This window comes from Camelus dromedarius, chromosome 12 (genome assembly GCF_036321535.1).
Source record: "Camelus dromedarius isolate mCamDro1 chromosome 12, mCamDro1.pat, whole genome shotgun sequence".
NCBI classification, from domain to species: domain Eukaryota; kingdom Metazoa; phylum Chordata; class Mammalia; order Artiodactyla; family Camelidae; genus Camelus; species Camelus dromedarius.
Window position 1 is genome coordinate 33,201,488 of NC_087447.1, and position 20,503 is coordinate 33,221,990.

General features: G+C 42.2%; 1 protein-coding gene across 2 annotated transcripts in view; it reads right to left on the reverse strand.

Moving 5' to 3' along the window:
* The window catches only part of NELL1 (neural EGFL like 1), a 746,857-nt gene that overhangs the window by 371,388 nt on the left and 354,966 nt on the right, over nucleotides 1-20,503 (reverse strand). For both annotated transcript variants that reach the window (XM_031459872.2, XM_031459873.2), the window contains exon 13: nucleotides 8,704-8,829. In XM_031459872.2, the coding sequence (XP_031315732.2) occupies nucleotides 8,704-8,829 (126 nt within the window). The remainder of the gene's footprint in view (nucleotides 1-8,703; nucleotides 8,830-20,503) is intronic.

Sequence of the window (20,503 nt, forward strand, 5' to 3'; positions counted from 1 at the left end):
GCATTTTCTGTTTTCTAATATTTTAGTAACACTTTTCTGATACTAACACATAATGCAGATTCACTGCCTTTTTTCCATTTCATAGAAAATTTGGAAAATACATAAAGTGTAAAGAAAAGGTATCATGTACAATCTTATTCACAGACACTCTGTTACCTAATGATTTGGAGGAATATTCTCTGCCCATGTTTCTATGTGTTTGTGTGGACCCATACATCATTTTTATGTATTTATTATTTTAATTGGAAAACAGCATAACATCCTAGTTTAAATCGCCATTATACTAGGTAGATAGATACACTATATGGTGAGAATTTTCCATTGACACTAAATAATCTTCTAAACATCATTTTAAAATTCACTGTATTTTAATTCATGAATATATTATATTTATTTAATCAAACTTCCATTAGTTCATATTTAGGCTGCTTCTAGTTTCCTTTCATATAAATAGTAAGTGGAATAAATGACCACAGTGAAAATCCTCTCACACAAGTCATTGTGATTAATTGTTTCCTTAGAATAAGTTGCTATAAAAATAAATATTTCTAGGCCTTTTGACATATACTGTCAAAGTATCCTCAACAAAGTTTGGATCAATTTACATTTCCTATCAGCAAGGTAAGAAAAGGGGCCTATTTCCCAAACCACTTACAGAGAGACAGGCACATACACAAATTGAGTATAATTAGCATCTAACTGCATTTCTTTTAATTACTCTTATACTTGAAATAGTTTTCAAAGCTTTGAATATATTTTAATAGATGCTGTCAGCCACCTATACAATTGTTGATCTATACACACACACACCCCTTCTCCTTCCTCAACAGTGGAACCCACATTTTGTTTAGATGTAAGATAGCCAAATCCTTTAAAAGAAACTGGGACCTCCCTACCTCAGGGATAACTCTTGATTCAAGGTTATTCTATTTGCTTTTCTAAGACATCATTTAGTAATAGGTATACTAAATAACTTTGACCAATGAAACATGAAAACAGATCTGCTGGGGATGGACTTCGGACAGTTATTCTTGGTCTTAAAGGAAATTCTCTCTTCCCTTCTGACTTGGGGGATGTGGTTAAGTTGAGATCTGATGCATGGAGTGACTTCAACCGTTTTGAGACCTTGAAAGGAGTTAGACCAAGTTCCAAACTATCACGATGAAAATAACAAAGTAAAAAGTTGGAAACAGTCTATGTCACTGATGATGTCATGGAGCAGCTAAATTAACTAATTCTGAAAACACCATCTCCTAGACTTTTTGCAACGAGAGGATAAACTTATTATTTAAGCCAGGAGAGTTGGGTTCTTCTTAAATTATTCTTTGAACTAAAATCAGCTGAACTGATATACCTACACTGTCTCACTCTGTCCCTCCACAGCTCTACAGAGATATCTAGAGGACACTGACGAAGAAACAGAGAACTTACATGGTTGTCCAATTCATGAAGTTAAAAAGCAGCACAGCCAAAGCTTGCAACCAGTAGAATTTATACACTAATGTTTACACTAGATTTTAATCATGAGAATTTAGAGCTTTCATTTTGGCCTGAGAATAATCAATGTATATTCTCAACCATCTCACATAAAGGAAACATAATCCAAAGATGTTTTACTACACCTTAGAAACGCATGGAAACAGTTACACATATGCATCAACCAAGTCTTTGAGAAAGAAATAAAGAATATATGATAGCTTGCTGGGTTAGTAAAGAGAAAAGGTCCGTTCATTGCGTCAACTCAAATGTGGCTGTAAGCCAGGCTGCAAAAGGCTGGCCTCAACACTGCTGTAAGTGCTGAAGCATCCTTCATCAAAACCCTTTATGTGAAAGCTCAGCTGTGCTCTGAATGCACAGCCCCAGCAATGGAGTGTACAGAAGTAGTAACAAGCCTTCCATGATGAATTTGCGTCAAGGGCAACACAGTACTTAATAGGTCTGTGCACAAACACCCCGGGGGCAAGATTCATCATTTATTCTAGCTGGTCTGCAGCAGCCAATGTGGCTCAGATCCTTCAATACGTGATGGTATTAAAAACAACAACAACAACAACAACAAAAAGAAAAACAAAACCTCTCAGTTAAACTCAACAAAGCCAAACACCAGACAAATCCTCCAAGCTGAAATCTCTAGGTAAACGCCCTTTGATATCCTAAGACTTATTTCCTGGCTTTAACAAACCTTAGCATTATTTTAAAACAACTTTGCTAAATGCAGTAGATATCTGGTCTTTGGTTTTCCCAGGATTATGTATGGGAAACTAAAATGGGCCTGGAAAACCAAACATACCATTAATTTTTACCCCATGGTCTCTGTTCAGAGGAGCCTCTTAATTTTTTTCTGTTTTTACCTTTATGTATCAAAAAAAAATTTCTTTAGGTGAAGTCACAGAAATCACAGATGATGTTTGCTATCTTACTTGTTCCCTTTATTTCTTACCTTTGCAGAAAGTTTTTGGCATAAAAATGAGTGCTTACCCGTTACCATCAAGCACCTGTCTCGGTGCTGCGTACTTTTATCATAAATCACAAGCAGCCTCCTTTAAAGCTGCCTGCAAATCCAACGGTAATGTCTTATCAAACAACCTAAACACAGGGAGTTTAAGTGGGGATAAACGGAAGTCAGAGACCAATAAATCAAGCAAGTTGACTACTTCAAAACTCAGAGGGTCCAGGGAGTAGAACAGCCCTCCCCAACCCTCAATTTCAGACACTCCTCCAGCTTCAAAATCCATAATAGAGCAAGAGCAACTCAGGGATCTCTCACAGGACAAAGACTCACACACAAATTCCAAGATCAAAATCTCCCCCGGTGTCAAAGGTCGAAGTTGTAGATTTCACCAACAGAAACTTTCCTAGAAAAATGTACAGAGCCTCATAAATAATCAATACACGGTTATGTCAGGGAACCCCAGCTCCCGGTCTAATGATTAAGTTGTAGCACACTTTTGAGTTCTAGGTAATTATTCCCAGTGTTGAATCCTCAGAACTCTTATCCCTTGAGCTGTAATCTGTTTTCACTTTTCAACCAGAAAAAAGTAGGAGAGAGGTAATATTTCTTTTCTGTTTGATCAATTATCTGTCCCCTCCAGCAGCAGGTGTGGCACCTGCTGTCTCCAGTGCAGCCTTCCTAAAAGGACTGTTGTCACAGCACAGAACTGGGAAAGCAATTTTGGGGCTCCTTCTCTGGAACTTATCAAAGGCCAACACTCTAGGATGTGAAATACCCAATACCTACCTAGGCCCTACTGAGACTTTGAAGAGGGATTGATCTGGCAAACTTGGAACATCTCTGATGTCGAATGAACCTTTGAATTTTCTCATTTGAAGATGTTGCCTCACGAACCATGAACAACCCTGGGCAAAGAGGTCACTGTCACCAATCTCTTTGGCCAGATTTCCTAACACTCATGAAAGACATTAACTGTATACTGGATACATGAATAAAATAATAAATGAGTAAATGAATGAATGAATAATTCAATAGATCAATATATCACCAAAGCTGATATACCTTCTTTAATTCTAGGCTTACTCGTTTTTGATTGAATGGAAATTTTCAATATGACTACTAACTTCTAAAATGTTAGCATCAGAGTAAATGACAAACTAACATTAAAAAAAGGAGAAATAAACTAAGGCATATCAAACACACTTCAGTGAAAAATAAAATTGGAAAAAAAGGAGAAAAAAAATGACCTCTACATACTTGAAAAACAGCTGAACAGAGGCAGGAGGTACTCACTGATCTGGGAGAGAGACTAGAATGATCTTTGGAAATAAGAATGTCAATGCTGAGAAATGCTGAGTCAGGAACTTGGGGCAAACAAAAAGATGCCTTCAGGCCTGTCAATTTCTCCTGGCAAACTGTATTCTGGAGATGAAGCACCTGAAAAGACACCGTCACACTGATGGAAGACATCCATTACACACCTCATTTATTACCCTGGCTAATAACCACTTGGGGGAAGAAGTCTTCTTTGACAGTAAAGAAATGACAGAGATTAGAGGTGCGGGATCTGCTCTGTCTTGGAGAGTAAAGAGCACATTTGACCTCAGAGGCTAGTTTTCAGGACACCAAGGTGAATGTCAGCGTTGCAGCTTACTACGAAAGTGCCTGATGGAGGCCCCTGAACCTGGTCCAGAGGAGAAAGGACCTTCAAGGAGAATGCTTGTCTCTTAGCTCTGCTCATCCCCATCCATATTCCCGACTGCAAATTCCTACTTTACATGCAGGCTAACATGCCTCGGTCAACTCCAAAAGCTCCTCCTGGTCTGCAAAAGCATTCCAGTTGCGCCACCCTGACAACCACGCGCCCTTTTCTTGCTGCATTTTGCCTGAACATCCGTCCTAGCACTTGGTACAATGTGATCAATATTGTACTTATTATTTTGAAACTACTTTCTCAATTACATTGTGAACTGCTACTAAAAAAAAAAAAAAAAAAAAAAAGATACTGTAATCCGTAGCTCCTCAGGTCAAAGGAAACATTTCTTAAGAATCAGTCCCTTTGGTGTTTCTTAGCACCATTCACTAAGTGTTTCTAGCTCTCAACCCATCCAGGCACACAATAGGACGGCATCTCTTCATCTTCTGGTGGTTGGTCGAGGGCTGGTGACTACAGTCAGTCAATGATTTGGAGGTCAAAGGGATAAGTGTGACTCCCTGGTCAGAACCTTTAACAGCTGATGTAAGACCCTCCAGGCTCTCTTTTCCCTGTGTTGGTGGTGAGCAATGTTCACAATAGTGACAATTCCACCAGCTTATCTCCCTGAATAAATCTGAGAGGCAGCACAGCACCCCTGTTGACCAGTGAAAGACATATTGCACGAGCAAGAAATAAAACCTGATTATTTTAAGTCACTCGTATTTGGGGTTGTTACTGCAGAACATCCTAACCTAACTCTACAAGGGCCCTGATAAACATTTTCACATGTATTATTTGATGTTCACAATAACCTGCAGGTATAGCAGACATGAGCAGCATTTTATAAATGAGGTTTTAAACAACGAGCCCAAGGCCAAGCAGGGTCCTCATCCCCTCTTTCAGTAGTTACTGAGCTGCTCTGTGCTTGGATAGGTTCTCAGGAGCCGAGATAGAGGAGTGAACAAAAAGGAAAAGGTCTCTGCTCTGAGAGCTTACAGCCTAATAGAAAGAGATACATTTTCAAATTCACATAGAAGCAATAGAAACTCCAGATGGTCATAAGTGATAGTCAGAGAATTAAAATCAGGTGATATGACAGAAAAATGGGCAGCTAATTATATGAAGCAGAGAAAGCCTCTCTGAGCTGATCCTTTTTAGGCTGAGAGCTGAATGACAAGGAAGCCAGTTCGGCAGATTTCAAGAAGAAAACACTTCCAAGATGGGGCAACAGCCCAGGCAAAGGTCCTAAGGCAGAACAAGCTTGTTGAATTAAAAAAAAAGTCAAAAGTCATAGTGGACAAGGATGGAAACAGGACAAGATAAAGTCAGAGAGGCAGAAAGGAGAGAAGTCATACAAGGTTTTTTTGTTTGTTTTAATGGGGTACTGGGGATTGCACCCAGGACCTCATGCTCGCTCAGCATGCGCTCTCCCGCTGAGCTATTTCTCTCCCCTCCTTGGTTTTCAATCAAAATAAGGAAAATGGATTTGATTTTCTTTGTAATGAAAACTACACGAGAGCTTTAGGCAGGTTTGTGTGATTCCTCGTTTTAAAACTTTGGTCTTGCTGCCCTGCGAAGAGCGTGTTATAGTGGGGCAAGCCCGGGGCAGAAGGTCCACAGTAAGTACTTTAACCTTTAAAGCATCAGCAGGGGAAGAACAGCTTGGGACACTGCGCACGAGCAGTCAGTGAGACAGAAGGAAAAGCAGGAAATACATCATCTCAAACGTCAAGAAAATTATGTGTTTAAAAGAGGAAGAAGCAGTCAGCTCTACTAAATGCTGCTGAGAGGTCCCGGAAGATGATAAGATTGAGCAAAATGGAGCCTGTGGTTGACCTTGCTAAATGGAGTCTCTGTGGAAAGGTGAGACCTAGTGGAAGGGGTGGGAGAGGGTATGCGAGGTAAGCGCGTGAAAATGAAAACACTAACCACAGACAATTCAGTGAAGAGATTTGTTGTGGGGGGTGATGTGAGTATCACTTAGTAGCAGAGCATGTGCTTAGCATGCACAAGAGCCTGGGTTCAATCCCTAGTATCTCCATTAAAATAAATAAATACATACATAAACAAACTTGTCCGCCTCAAAAAAAAAAAAAAAAAAAACTTTAAAAAAACAGGTGTGCAGTGAACAGGGCAGTAGATAAGAAGCAATTCAGGATTCATAGAAGATTTTGGGGGAGAGGGGAATACATCTTCTACCCAATTCTGTGACCTATGAAGGACGTCCAAAGCCCTCGTCAAGACTTCTGACATCCCTGAGAGGAGGCCGCGGTGACCATGATGCATGTATGTCTGTACAAGTGTGAGAAGGGATAGGAATGGTTACTTAATAATGGTTCCCTCTGCCTCTGAGGTCATGATGTCCTACACACACGTGGACCATTTCTGTTGTCCCCCGTGTTAACTTGCATTCCATTGGGGTAGGAAGAGGTAAGGTCTCACCCAGCATTCAAGGTGGTAGATTTTGCTGAAGGTTGGAGGGTCATGAGGAAGACTTGCATTGCATACTACACAGCAAACGACCGCCACCACCAAGACCCTCACATTACACAGTCCTACCATTACAGTCCTCCCAGCTATCCTGTCCCCGAGCGCTTTTCGCTGCCCCATCCTCCACAGCACCCAGCCTTCCGCCCTGTGACTGGTGCCTCTCTCCTCCCTTTTTCCCCTCTCTTTCATTCTAACTTTTCTGTTCTCTCTTAGACAAAGTACACACACACATAAACAAAATAAAACAGGTGTCTGTGTGTAGATTTTTTTCTTGCTGAACTATTTTTTTTCTTGTTTTCTTTAATTGCAGTATAGTTGATTTACAATGTTGTATTAGCTTCTAGTGTACAGCACAGGGATTCAGTCATATACACACACACACATATTCTTTTTCATTACAGGTTACTACAAGCCATTGAATATAGTTCCCTGTGCTGTACCATAGGACCTTGTCATTTATCTATTCTGTACATAGCAGTTTACATCTGCCAATCCACTGATACCCACACCCTTGCCTTTTGCTCCAAACAACACAGTTCTCTTCCTAAAAGTAACTCTGGAGCTGGTTCTTAAAGTAATACATTTTCCATCATGTTCATATGTATAAACCACCAGGCAGAGCACCTGCCCTTAACAGGCTTTCAGCAAGCACCAGCCCCTGCCTTCCTCCCTCTGTGAAAGAGGAACAGAGGCATTAGGTGTTCTGATAATAATTTCAACCAGCTCTTTTCACCCAGCAGAGCCTTCATCAGGGTTGCGTTGAACGATACTGCACAGCTGTGTTGGGAGGATATTCATGGCCTTCATCTCATGTCAGAGGTAACAGAAGTCAAGACTTAGACCACTGAGAACAGAGCAATAGTCATCTATAACATCACAGAGTTTTAGATTGTGTTTGTTTACAGGTCCAAATGAGTTTTGCCCCCTGAAAATGTTTAGATCTCAGCATGCTATGTTGATGAAATCTGTCTTTTTTTCTTTAGGAATTTTGTTATTGTATGTAAGAGACAGATAAATGAGATGTGACCTACTGCAGGAGTCAGCAACTTGCATCAGTCTGAGATCACCAGCCCCTTAGTCGAAGAATAATAACTTATAAATATATAACAACCAACAGCAAAGGGATCTGGACAAACATGCTTACCCAACTTCTACAATTTTTTGCACTTCTGAAAAAAACCATTCAAAATAAAATATATTAGGAAAAGATGCCACTCCATTCTGAGTGAAGAATTCATTTTTGCTATGCCAGTGTCATTAGGACAAAGAGAAAGATGTAAGAGTCAGAGAACCATACAGCGTGACTGAAAACCTGGGTTCCAGGAGCCCTTTTCTTACAGGTTACAGATTGAGAATGTAGAGACATTTAATCCAAGAGAAGACAGACTCAGAATCTTACTACTTTAACTATTTTGCATTCAAGTCTCCAAATTCATAACTAGAATGATAACAGAACCCCAAATCAAATGCCCCACAAAGCCAGCACTGCTCACACAGAGGCACGACCACAGCCTCTGGAGTTCCAGTTGAGTGCTGACAGCCCAGTGAGAGGGGAAGTGGGGGGGAGGGAAACTGACAATAAGCGGATGTCAAGGAAAAGTCTTGGCTGGCGCCCGTACACCCAATCCCTGCCCACCAGGCACTCTTGCTACCGCTTTAAATTAAACCTCTTGTCTTTCCCAATGAGAACAAAGTACATTTTCTCATACACAAAAGCATTTCAATATGATGGAAAGAAAACAATTAGATACTTTTCTCTTTGGGGAACTGATGTCTCTAAGTCCTTCAGTGTTACCATAGGCAACTAGGACTTCAGTTTCACATCATACACCCAAGCATGCATGCACACACACAGAGGCAGAAACACTGGGAATGGGAATAAATTATGCAGACAAAATTTCTCTTATTAACACTTTTTCTCTAAAAAGTGTGATGGTAAAACAACGCAGGAGAAGAACTGGTTAGTTAAAAATAGGACTTTGTGTACGTGGAGTGAAATGTAACACACAGATACGGTGCAGAGAAGGACTGAATCAGAAAAACAACCTTGTTTCTTAACGCTCACCTGTACAAGAGAAGTCATCCACGCGAATGTATCCTGGGACACAGTCACAGCGATATAACCCGGGCAGGTTGACACACACAGTATTGGCGTGACAGTAATGCATCTTAGCCGCACACTCATCTATATCTGAAGGAGAAAAAAAGCAGCAGTGTCACGGTTAGTCGAATGACTGAACCAGAATGTAACCATCTTACACTGAAATTAAAAAGGCGAATGCCTGGTGAAGCCAAGAGGAAAAAGCCAGATGCATTCAACACCAAAGCTTAAGTGCCAATTCAGCTGGTGCTGAATTTAGATCTCATCTTGAGCTGCAAGTATTTCTATAAAGATGCAGAGTGGGACACACCAGTTATGAACCCAAGAAGTAGGAAGACTGACCCTATATTATTAATCTTTTACCAAGGAGGACACTTGATTATAATGTCCAAAATCAAGGAGTTCTGTGTCCAGGAATTGATACCAGTGAATATTTATGTGGTGTCCACTGTATATGGTGTTGCTTTTAACAGAGTGATCAAGGCAATCCAGTCCCTCCCTGCTTGTTTTTCATGCTAAGACACGCTTTAATCCATCTGTTAGAAATTGATGGCATAGCCACTTTCTCCCACGGTGCACTGTGAATACAGACAGCAGCTCTTGTCTAATGCAAATCAATGCCTTTCATCCCTTGACCTGGAGATGCATCCCTTGTGTTAGCATAATCAGCTGATTCAACAAAGAGATCTTTTTCTCTTTGGAATGGGAGTCAGAGTATCACCCATTTTCTCATAAAAAGTTCATGTAAGAATGAAAATAACCTACAACCTGAAGCACAGAGTTGAGTCTTCTATGGAGTTTTTCAAAGATGGTTTTATGTTCATTTTACTCAGACTGCTAATGTGTGGTGGCCGGGGAGAGGGAAGGATATAAACACAGCATGGGAGTCCAAAATACAACACATGAGTTCTCTAATTTGAAAAGACCCATGCGCCTCCATGTTCATAGCAGCACTATGCACGACAGCCAAGACATGGAAACGGCCCAAATGTCCACCAACAGATGACGGGATAAAAAAGCTGTGGTATATTTATACAATGGAATACTACTCAGCCATAAAAATAGAATAAAATAATGTCACTTGCAGCAACATGAGTGGACCTGGAGATCATCATTCTAAGTGAAGTAAGCCAGAAAGAGAAAAATACCATATGACATCACATGTAAGTAAAATCTAAATTAAAACAAAAAAAGACACAAATGAACTTAGTTACAAAACAAAAACAGACTCACAGACATAGAAAATAAACTTACGGTTACCAGGGGAATGGTGGGGAGGGCGAAGTTGGGTGTTTGGGATTTGCAAATACTATTGTACATAAATAAACAACAAGGTTCTACTGTAGAGCACAGGGAGCTATGCTCAATATCTTATAATAGCCTATAATGAAAGAGTATGGAAAGGAATACATATAGATAGAGATACAGATACCGATATGTAGATATGTAACTGAAACACTATGCTATAAACCAGAAACTAACACAACATTTTACACTGACTATACTTCAATTTAAAAAAAAAAGGAAAAGAAAAAGGAGATGGATCCAATAAACCAAAAATTCTTCAGGGAGAAAAAAAAGAACATACGAGTTTTAGTTCCAGCTCTGCTATTAGCAGATGACTTGCAGTTAACCACCCTGCATCCCAGAATCCTCATCAGTTTGTCGTAAGAGTGAGTTCCAGACCTACTGCTTTCCAACTTCAGACGCACCATCTAATTTAACCCACATACAATTTCATGCGTGAAGCATAGCACTCCCCTCAATTTTCTAGACGCTTAAAGAAGTTAAATGTCTAGCAGTAAGTCACCCTGTTAGAACACACTACACCCCAGGATTTGAACTCAGAAGTCCATCTCTTATTTACCATAAGTTACTTCATGAAAGCGTTTTGAAAATAACTAGTCAAATACAGTGTTACTATGAAGTAATCACTGACACTAGCACTCTTCATGTACGGAAACTAAAGATAAAAACAGCTATACTGAATCACTAGAATGCATTTATTTTAAAAGTAAAAGTAGATGGATTTATTTCCTAATAAAACCCCCTGAAATAACATCAGATTCTGTTCAGTGCTAAGGATCTGTTCGCCTATAAATGAAAGTGAATATGGGATAATTGGGACCCTGAAAGAAGACTCACCATTAGCAAGACTTCCATAACTATAATGTAAGAAACAAGCGCCAGGAATCAGTGAAATAATGCAGGCAATCAACAAAGCGTTCTACCTGCACAGTACCGTGTGCTCCCGCAACAAATGGACAACAGGAATGTGAAAACTGTGCAAGACGATTACATCAAGCCAGGGTATGGAAGGGACACCCCAGGAATCTGAGCTAGGACAGCACCTGCACATAAGCAGGAGACGTATTTCAGATCCTTCCGGCAGTTAAGGCATTAGAATTCTTTAACAAGTTGGGTCCTTACATCATTTAAGCATTTTGCTTTACAGAAGAGTGGATATCATAAAAGTCAAGAGGAAAGGTGTGTCAGTAAAGGAGTAATGGTCAGCTTTGTCACCTGATGCTGAGAAAGTTGACTAAGATAAGGACAGACAAACATAAACAAGTTCATACTGTACAGCACAGGGAACTATATTCAATATCTTGTAATAACTTAAGATGAAAATGAATACACATATATGTTCATGTATGACTGAAGCATTATGCTGTACACCAGAAACTGACACAACATTGTAAATGGACTATACTTCAATAAAAAATATATACGTACCAAAAAAAAAAAAACAACCCTGCCAGAATTAAACATTCAATTTGGCAAGAAGTTCACTGCTGACCTTGACCAGGTAAGAGTAGTTTTGGGGAAGTAGGGTGGCAATGGGGGGCAAAGCCTGACTGTAGTCAATTAAAGAGAGAAGGCAAGACGAAGGAGACATGAAACAAGGCAAACTTTTTGAGATGTTTGGCCATAAAGAGAATAAAATTGAAGTAGTAGCCCTAGAGAGTCTTGACATATTGAAAGAGAGTCTTGTTTAAAGACTCTCTTGTGATGGAAAAATCACAGCAGTTTATACGTTGCTGAGGATGATTCAACACGCATGAAAACATGATCTAGGCGAGAGAACAGATCTTTGCAGGAGCAAAGTCCTGAAGAGGCAAGAGGAGTAGAGTTCCAGTCCAGAAATGGAGCAAGTTATCTTTACAACAAAAACGGAAGCCAGTGATCAAGGAAGAGGTGGAGATAAGTCGGCATATTGGGTGGTGGGGAGATGAAGTGGTTCACATTCGCTTGTTTTTAATTTCTCAGTGAAATGAGAAGAGAGGGTAACATCTGAGAACTGGGTGAGGAAGGAAGTATCGGATGTCTAAAAAGAAGGTAGAATATCAAAGAGTCATTTTGGGAAGAAGGAAGGAGAATTCACTAGGGAGCACAGAAGGGAGCTGAAGAGGTTCATGTGATTTGGGCCATAAATGTTAAGTGAGAGCAGTCAGCCTGGCCATGTGTTTTTCTCCAGGCTTATCCAGATATTTGGGGTAGGGACAGGGTATTTGGAAAGTTAGGTGTAATCAGAGATGAGTCGTTAGACAAACAAAGATGAATAAAAAGAGAAACAAGGGAACTGGGGTTGTAAGGAAAGAACTGATGGTAATGAGATGCCGCGGAACCTCAGCCACTGAGGTCAGAAGGGAGGCTCTGACGACAGAGGTAGACCGCTGAACTGGACTGGACATGATGGTGGATCTGCAGGGCCCAGATCGTTCTTCAGAACTAAAGAATATCACCCCCCCACCCCACCACTATCTCAAGTACTGCCTGCTAATGACCTTCAGCTGTTAGCCTTTCAGAAAAACTGCCCTTGCCTGGAGCAAGCTGCCTTACCCTCAGTCGCACTCCCACCCTGAGGGCAACCTTCAGTGAAGACTGGTTCTCCTTTATCTCATCTCAGCATCATCAGGATAAAGGACTATCCCAGACTCAGAGCACTCAGTGAGATGGAGCTAACTCCTCCCTCTGCCCGATCTCCTGTCCTTCCCTTCCCCCACAGGCGTTCATCCCTGATAAACTTCCTGCACACCAGCAAACATCAGTTTGCTTCCTAGGGAACCCTAACTGCAGCAGGAACCCTGATGGAGGCAAATAATTATTACAGTGAGGGTACTAGAGTATGTGAGCTGGAAAGCCAGGAGATGGAGTTAGAGAAAGCTAGAGCCACAGAGGGCTAGAGTCAGAGAGTGCTAGTCATAGAGTACTAGAATTAGAGTACTAGAGCCACAGAGTACTGGAGCCACAGAGTACTAGAGTCACAGAATGCTAGAGTCACAAAGTGCTAGGGTCACAGAGCACCGTGCTGACACTAAGATTTGGGAGGGGACTTAGTTTTTGTTAATTACAAGGTCTTTCACAGGAGTACGTGAAGGCAGAAGAAAAGGCCACTGTAAGTAAGAGGTCGGGAACACCAAGAAGAGCCAGGTACTGGAGGGGGCTGGTCAGCGTTAGTATTGTTCACGCAACACCACAGCCCTCCTCCATACAACCATACAACTCTACTTCTCCATCCTCTTCCAAGTGAAGCATGGCTGCAGGATTGAGCCTGAAATCCGAGCAGAGGCGAGCCACCTCCAGGAGGAAACACTAAGAGCCAGCACCCAGCATAACACATCCTCTTCTTCCTGTCTTGGGAAGTACGGGAGCACAGAGGCAGAGGCTCCTTCAGCCTGCGTCCCTGAGTGAGGAGCGCGTCACCAGGTGAGAGTGATGAACGTGTTGCACGACCTCGAAACAAGCTTCGGTTAGTTTAAGCCACTGAGCCCACCCGGCCTAGTACAGAGGACGACCGTGAGAGGCACCTCAAAGAAGGCGATCGTTAAGCTTGATCTTGAAAGATGACCAGGAATTCTGCAGGCAGAGAAGACAGGTGGGGGGACAGAAGGTGAACGTTTTGTCTCTGCAGAGTTCCGGAGAGAGGGGATCATTTAGTCGTGCAACTCCAGGAGCATCAATTAGCCCTCTACTGGACCCTGAGGCAGAGGAGTGAGCAAACACCGTCCTGGACCTCACACCCTGACAAGACGCTGAGCGAAACTTGTAAGTTCTACCAAGAAGGTCAGATCTTTTAACGGGGATGTGACCTAGTCTGAGAAGGTCAGAGGAGGATTTGCTGTGGAAATGATGCCTCACTCAAGACCTGGACTAGAGATGGAATAGATAAAGGGGAGAGGAGAGACGTACCAGATAAAGGAGAATGCTGGAGAAGAATTTGTCAGAAGATGGAGCCTTGTCTATTTGAAGGAAAACTGGAAAGATAAGCTTGGGCCAGATCCCATCAGGCCTGGAAGGACACGTGAAGGAGCCTGGGCCTGAGTCATGGTGATGACACAGTCCGATTTCTGTTTTCAAAGTATCACTTAGCTGTAGTGAAGCGAAGGGATGGGAGTAGGGGCACTGAAGGCTACATCACACTGGCATTTCACTCACGGAGATACAGCCACACCCAGCTCACCGCATCCTGCTGGGAGGCCCAGCCATTCTTTAAGATGAGAAACTAGTCAGGACTTGCCTTAGAGGCACTTCCATCTCCAGCCCATGGGCCACAGCTGCCAACCAGGCTGCCATCGGCAGCGACTGCTTCTCTGTCAGGGACTCTGTCAGCTCTTCCCAGAGACAAACTCCGGGCTCATCTCCCTCCAGCCCCTGGATGACCGCTGAGAGGCATCCGCCTCCCCTAGATTTATGCAACCCCTGCTCTCCGTGAGTCACCTGGACCCGTGGCTGCACGCCCCAGCGGCTCTGCTGATGTGTCTCTGGGTCAGTTTTGTTTTCATTTCACACCACTGGTAATCGCAGCCTCTGCGTATGTAATAATTGCCTGGTACCAGTCCAGGAAAAGACCGAACCAAAGTAAAGCAGGGAAGTTGACAACTGTACCAGAAAATTAAACTGTCACAATCTTATCTTTCTTGTTTATCTATCACGCAAGCACTAGATAAACAAAAAACACGTTGTGGTATAAATAATAGGGGGAGAGAAAGAAAGTAAAGTGTTTAGAGTTGTCCAGTGGGGTCCCTTGAGACAAGAGGATGGAAAAAAGGATTTGACAAACTCCCTGCTTTCAGGATGGGGATGGAGGATGGAGTGGTAACACATCTGCCTAAGAAAGACTGCCTTTCCATCCTCAGGGAAAGGCACAACTCTGTAGACAGTTTCAATAGGACTCAAGAGTACTTCAAAAGCAAATCTGATTATACAGACAATCAAAACAGAATTAACATCTTCAGCAAGCTAGGATATCCTGAGAAAATCTTAAGAAATAGCAAACAACTGAGATTTTTCAAACGAGCCTAAGACAAATGCATTTTGTTCACAGTAATAAGATTCTAAACGGTTATGAATAATCACAAAAAAACCCAAGAAACAAACAACTCCCTAATTACAGAATGGGGGCAGCAGGGGTATAGTTTAGTTGGTGGAGCGCACGCTGAGCATGCACAAGGTACTTGGTTCATTCCCAGTACCTCCATTAAAAAAAAAAAAAAAAAGAATGAACTGATGCTCAGAGAGATAAAGTGAGTGAGCCCAAAGCAAGGAGGGTTTTAACCATAAGCCTGAAAAGCCATCTGCCCACGTGACGAGGTGCTTTGCCTGAAGCAGGGCTCTCTCTCAAGCAATGGTCTCTCCCAGTGAGATATTCACCCAAATCTAGGAGACAGAAGGCCTAGGTTTGAAGCTGAACCTCAAAGTAGAAGTTGAATACACTCAAGTTCAGCCTCAACCTAAAGGTCTGAATCAGTCTAGGATGCTTTTCTAAGAGGAACTACAGATAAGCTGACTACTTGAAGGATGAATGGATTAAAAAAAACCAAAAAACAAAAACCCACCTTCATTAGGCACAGGGTGATACTAAAATGAATAAGAGGCGAATAGTTGTCAAGCTCACAGAGTAAAGTCAGGAACAACCCCGGGCACCTGGTTAACACACAATAAATATCTGTCATTTCTACCTGTTAGACACTATGCTAAGCACCCCACAGGAAGAGCTCATCACCCCACTCGTCCCACCTGACTGCTTACTACAGGAGGTAGATGTCCCCAAGTCGCGATGAGAAAACTGAGGCTCAGAGATCACCAGGTCACTTGCCCAAGGCACCATCTAGTAAGCATCAGAGCCTGGTCTGAACCTGCAGAGTCTCACTTCAAAGTCAGCGCTGTTTTCACTGCACCAGTCCTAGCCCTCCATAACTTTTCCATCCTATGACCACGTTGGACACAGTCTAACTGATGCTGCCACGAAGAGCACGGAAACAAGGAGATCTCCAAATTCTGCGTCCGTGCACAACGCTGTTCATGACATGCCCTGGTGTTACACCCTCTGTTAAAGGAGCCCGGCTGTACTGTGCATCCTGGCTCCTGTGGCCCCGGAAGAGGTGGAAGTGTTCTGCCCCACGCTGCAACCCACCACCTGATACAACCTTAACTCAGGATGCTTAATAAGACCATTGAGTGCCTCCTATTGGATTCGAAAGTGGTGACCAAAAGGCCTGGGTTTTTAATCAAATATTGTTATAAAAAAAAATCTATAAACCCTACTGCATTTTCTATCAGCTCAAGTATAATGCGGATCCATCTGAGATTCATCCATACAGACTGCTGTCATCTTTGAAATATTACAGCTCATCTTCTGGTGGTCTTTTGAGGTAATAAAAATACATGATTTATAGCCCTCCCCAGGATAGTCAAGTAGTTTGTTTTCATTTTCAAAAGGTATAGTCATGGACTTTAAAATGAAACCTGATGAGGCGTAACGATTCTTTACGTATCACCAGCTTTCATCCGCACTCGAGAGTGCAGAACAAAGTTGAATTTGGTCTCACCGTCAGCAGAGTGTAGCGTTCGGGTAAGCAGCAAAGACGGAAGCAAACGCGAAGAGTTCTCTAAATAAGATAGTTTTCTCTATTCAAATTTGCTATGTAAGAATTTCCTCAAAAAGGGGAACCCAGGGAGTGTTGGCCCCTGGGGGTGGGGTGAGGAGAGGTGGGGGAAAGTTATGCCTGACTCTCTGTGCACATCAAAAAAACAAAAAAACAGAGTGAAGTAAGAAAACCAGCATTTCTTGAGACTGTGCTCCGTGCCCAGCACCATGTGCGTCCCATTTCATTATCCCCAACCATCCAATGGACTGACGTCAGTAACTACATGTAGAGCACCTACTATTGCAACTGGGGTCTCTGGGACTCCAGGAGCACATTTCTTCCACTCTGACGATTGGGCCATGGGCACAAGATGGATAATCAAGACTCAAGCTCTATTCTTGCTCTTTCCATTAGTTAACTCTAGCACTGGGCACTGCTCTTCTCTAGATCTCATTTTTCCCATCTATAAAATGGCAAGTTGGACCAGAGAGCATCGAAAGACCTCCCTGGTTCTAAAGTTCTTGACACATTCAAGTGTCCCTGTCCTCACAACTCATCATAAAACCTGCCTCTGAAGCAGTTTCTTCTGGGCCACCCGCCTTTCCTCCTATTTCAATGAGCATGAAGATGTTCCAGGTGCCTTTTCCAAGACACAAGTCCTGGGAAATATCGTTAAGATGATCTGAACTTTCACACTGTTCCTTGGTACTTGCATCAACTCAGCTGGCTTCTCCCTGAAAATGAAGAAAAGCTAGGGCTAGCAATAGACATTCACACAAAAGCACAGCTCTGGACACATCCTCCAGGGACTAGTAAGATAACTTGCAGGGACTTTAGTCTCCTGACTGTTCAGAAAGCTGGAGTTATAAAAACATGGCCACATGGCCAGTCAGCAGCCATATCAGAACTATCAATACCCTCCCATCTGCATCAAACTAGACATTTTTTTTTAAAGTGAGGGGCGTATATGATCTCTGATTTGAACTTTTAAAAATCCAGTGAGGCAGACAAGATGTGAATTATTATGACCTTTTTCAGATGAGAAAATAAAGACCTAGAGAAGAATTCCGACTTGCCCAAAGGTACACAGATAATCACTAAGCTGGTAACAGAATCAAGGTCTTCTAACTCTGGAATCGAGTGCTTTTATCCAATGTCCTGTGCTTCTCTATAATCACTGTTTTCTTCCTAAAGCAAGGGGTGAAAAATTAAATGCCTATGGAATCTAGGAATATAAATCAAATGCCAACAGAAGGCAGTAGAAGATATACATGCAAAATATGTCCCTTCCCAAAAATAAGCAAACTAGGTATCTCTTATTTTTCTTAAATATAAATCAGTCCTTCCTTCTCCTGCTCTCTCTCTCCCCCTAACTCTTTCATTTTCCTGCTTCTAAGAGCAAAGAAATGGTTCTCTCTTACAAGGTAAAAAACACAGCGCAAGGCCAGTGACACATGGAGAATGACACTAAACCTCAGTGGCAGAAGGACAACAGGAAGAATCTGTACTCTTACCTTCCCTTTACAGATGAGAAGTTAGGGGCACAGGAATGGACAGTGAATTGTGTAAGGTCGCAGAGCCAGGAGGTCTGCCCGCACTGCCAGGGTACGAATTCCAGCAGCAAGGCTCCGGAGTGGGTACTCATCGCTCCATAGTACCACCTCCCAGGGACTGTGAGCTACATCTCCGATCTTCCCAGAGAAGTTACAGACCCTAGTACTAATTTAACTCCTTAACATAATGGCTCCCTTTTTAAAAAACATTTTGAACCAAGCAACTTCTGCCTATCAGATTCAACCCATGGATACCTGTGCCTTAAAGCATGTTATCACAAGGAGCTTAACTGGGTGCAGGAAGCGGCGAGAGAGTGGATGGAGGAGGAAGGGAGGATGGAAGAGGGCAAAGAAGGAAGGAGGGGAAGAAGGAAGGGAGGGAGGGAAAGGGGAAGGAAAAGGACATGACAGGAAGTGAAAAGAGTGGAGGAAAGCAAAGAAAAAGGAAGACAAGAAAGAAAAGGGAAAAACAAGGCAATCTAGGGAGGCACCTAGTTAACTTCTATGGATTGAGTTCTGCACCCCACCCCAAATATACATGTCTGTGCACTAACCTCCAATGTGATGGCGTTTGGAGATGGGACCTTTGGGGGGTAATCATGTTTAGATAAGGTCAGGAGAGTGGTGCCTTCGTGATGAGGTTAGTGCCCTTTTAAGAGACATGAAAGAGCATGCTCACTCTCTCTGCCACACAAAGACACAGGGAGACGGCAGCCGTCTGCAAGCCAAGGAGACAGCCCTCACCTGAACCAACCACTCTGGCGCCCTGCTCTCAGACCTCCATCCTCCAGAACTGTGAATAAATTTCCATGGTTTAAGCCATCCAGTGTACAGTGTTTTGTTGTAACAACCCCAACTGACTGCTACAATAACCCTTTAAATTTCTCAGTTGCCTGGTGAGATGAATTTTTACATCATCTTGTAAGATAAGTGTCAAACAAACATGTTGCCTGCCAGACCAAATATTTGCAGATTAAAAATTCAAAGAAGCTTTTGGTCATCCCATGCATAGTAAAGAAGTCTTCTCAGACAGGGTTAAATACATCACAAGATAAAGTTAGATTGCTAGATTTCTGACATTTTAAAAGGATTTTCCACATATAGCTATGTCAGAGATTTGCAAATCCATGCTAAGATTTTTTTTTCCCCCTGCTGGGCTCAATTTCAGAACTAAATACTGTCATAAAGTAACACGTCTCTTTCTGCCAGTAGGAATCACAGTATATACATTTTTAGCTGACATCAGAAAAGCATTGCAAGATACCACCCCATGACTTTTTTACCCAGCCTGGTACTTGTGACCTTCAAAAATGTTTATAAACTGATGCTGAGCGCCTGCATGGAAAGCAGCACACTGAGTGAAAGATGACTAGTTTAGTTTTAGCAGGCTGTGCCCCAACCCACCTAAACCTATCAATACCTAAACTCTACTTCAGCCAATGGTACCAACAAAACCGGTGAGCGCTTCCAAAAAGGTCCAAGGCTTCTTCACGAGTTGTGAGTCAGCTGGACTAACCAAAGAACACACGGTGTAACACAAATATGGAAGTTATATGATAGTCTCTTGCCTTCCCTACCAATAGGAGAGGAAATTCAGGGGCTATTAAGAGACTGCTGGATTCCAGGGGCAGTAAAGATTCCAAAGGTCAGGGGGATGTGGTCCTTATATTCTGTCTTTTATGCTAAGTAAAAAAAAAAAAAAAAAGCCAGACCATACAGAACTATCCCAACCCAGTCAAGAGGCAATTACCTGACCATGAACCAAATTCTCCTAGAGAAAGAAGGGACTGATGCCAACAAAAACGACTGAGGAACGTTTCACCCAAAAGACATTGGTTGTCAGTCTCAAGAAGGCAAGAAGATGCCTTCTTATAACGTCGGTGGCCTTCCCCCATCACTTGGATTGAACTGGGCAGCAATTTTCCCCCTAGCTTTATTGAGATATAGTTGACATGCAACACTATGTAAGTTTAAGGTGTGCACTGTGTGCACGTATCATTGCGAAATAATTACCACCACAGCCTTAGCTAACACCTCCATCATGTCATGTAATTACCATTTCATTCTGTGATTTTAAAATCTACTCTCTTAGCAACTTTCAAATGTACAACACGGTAATGGTTAACTGTAACCACCATGCTGTCTGTACATTCGATCCTGAGAACTTATTCACCTTATAACTAAGGAGTTTGTACTCTCTGAGCATCAAAAGATGAATGAATAAGGGAGATGTGAGACACACACAGTGGTATATTATTTAGCCATAAGAAGGAAGTCCTACCATTTGCAACAACATAGATGAGCCCTGGGAGTATTATGCTAAGGGAAATAAGCACTTTT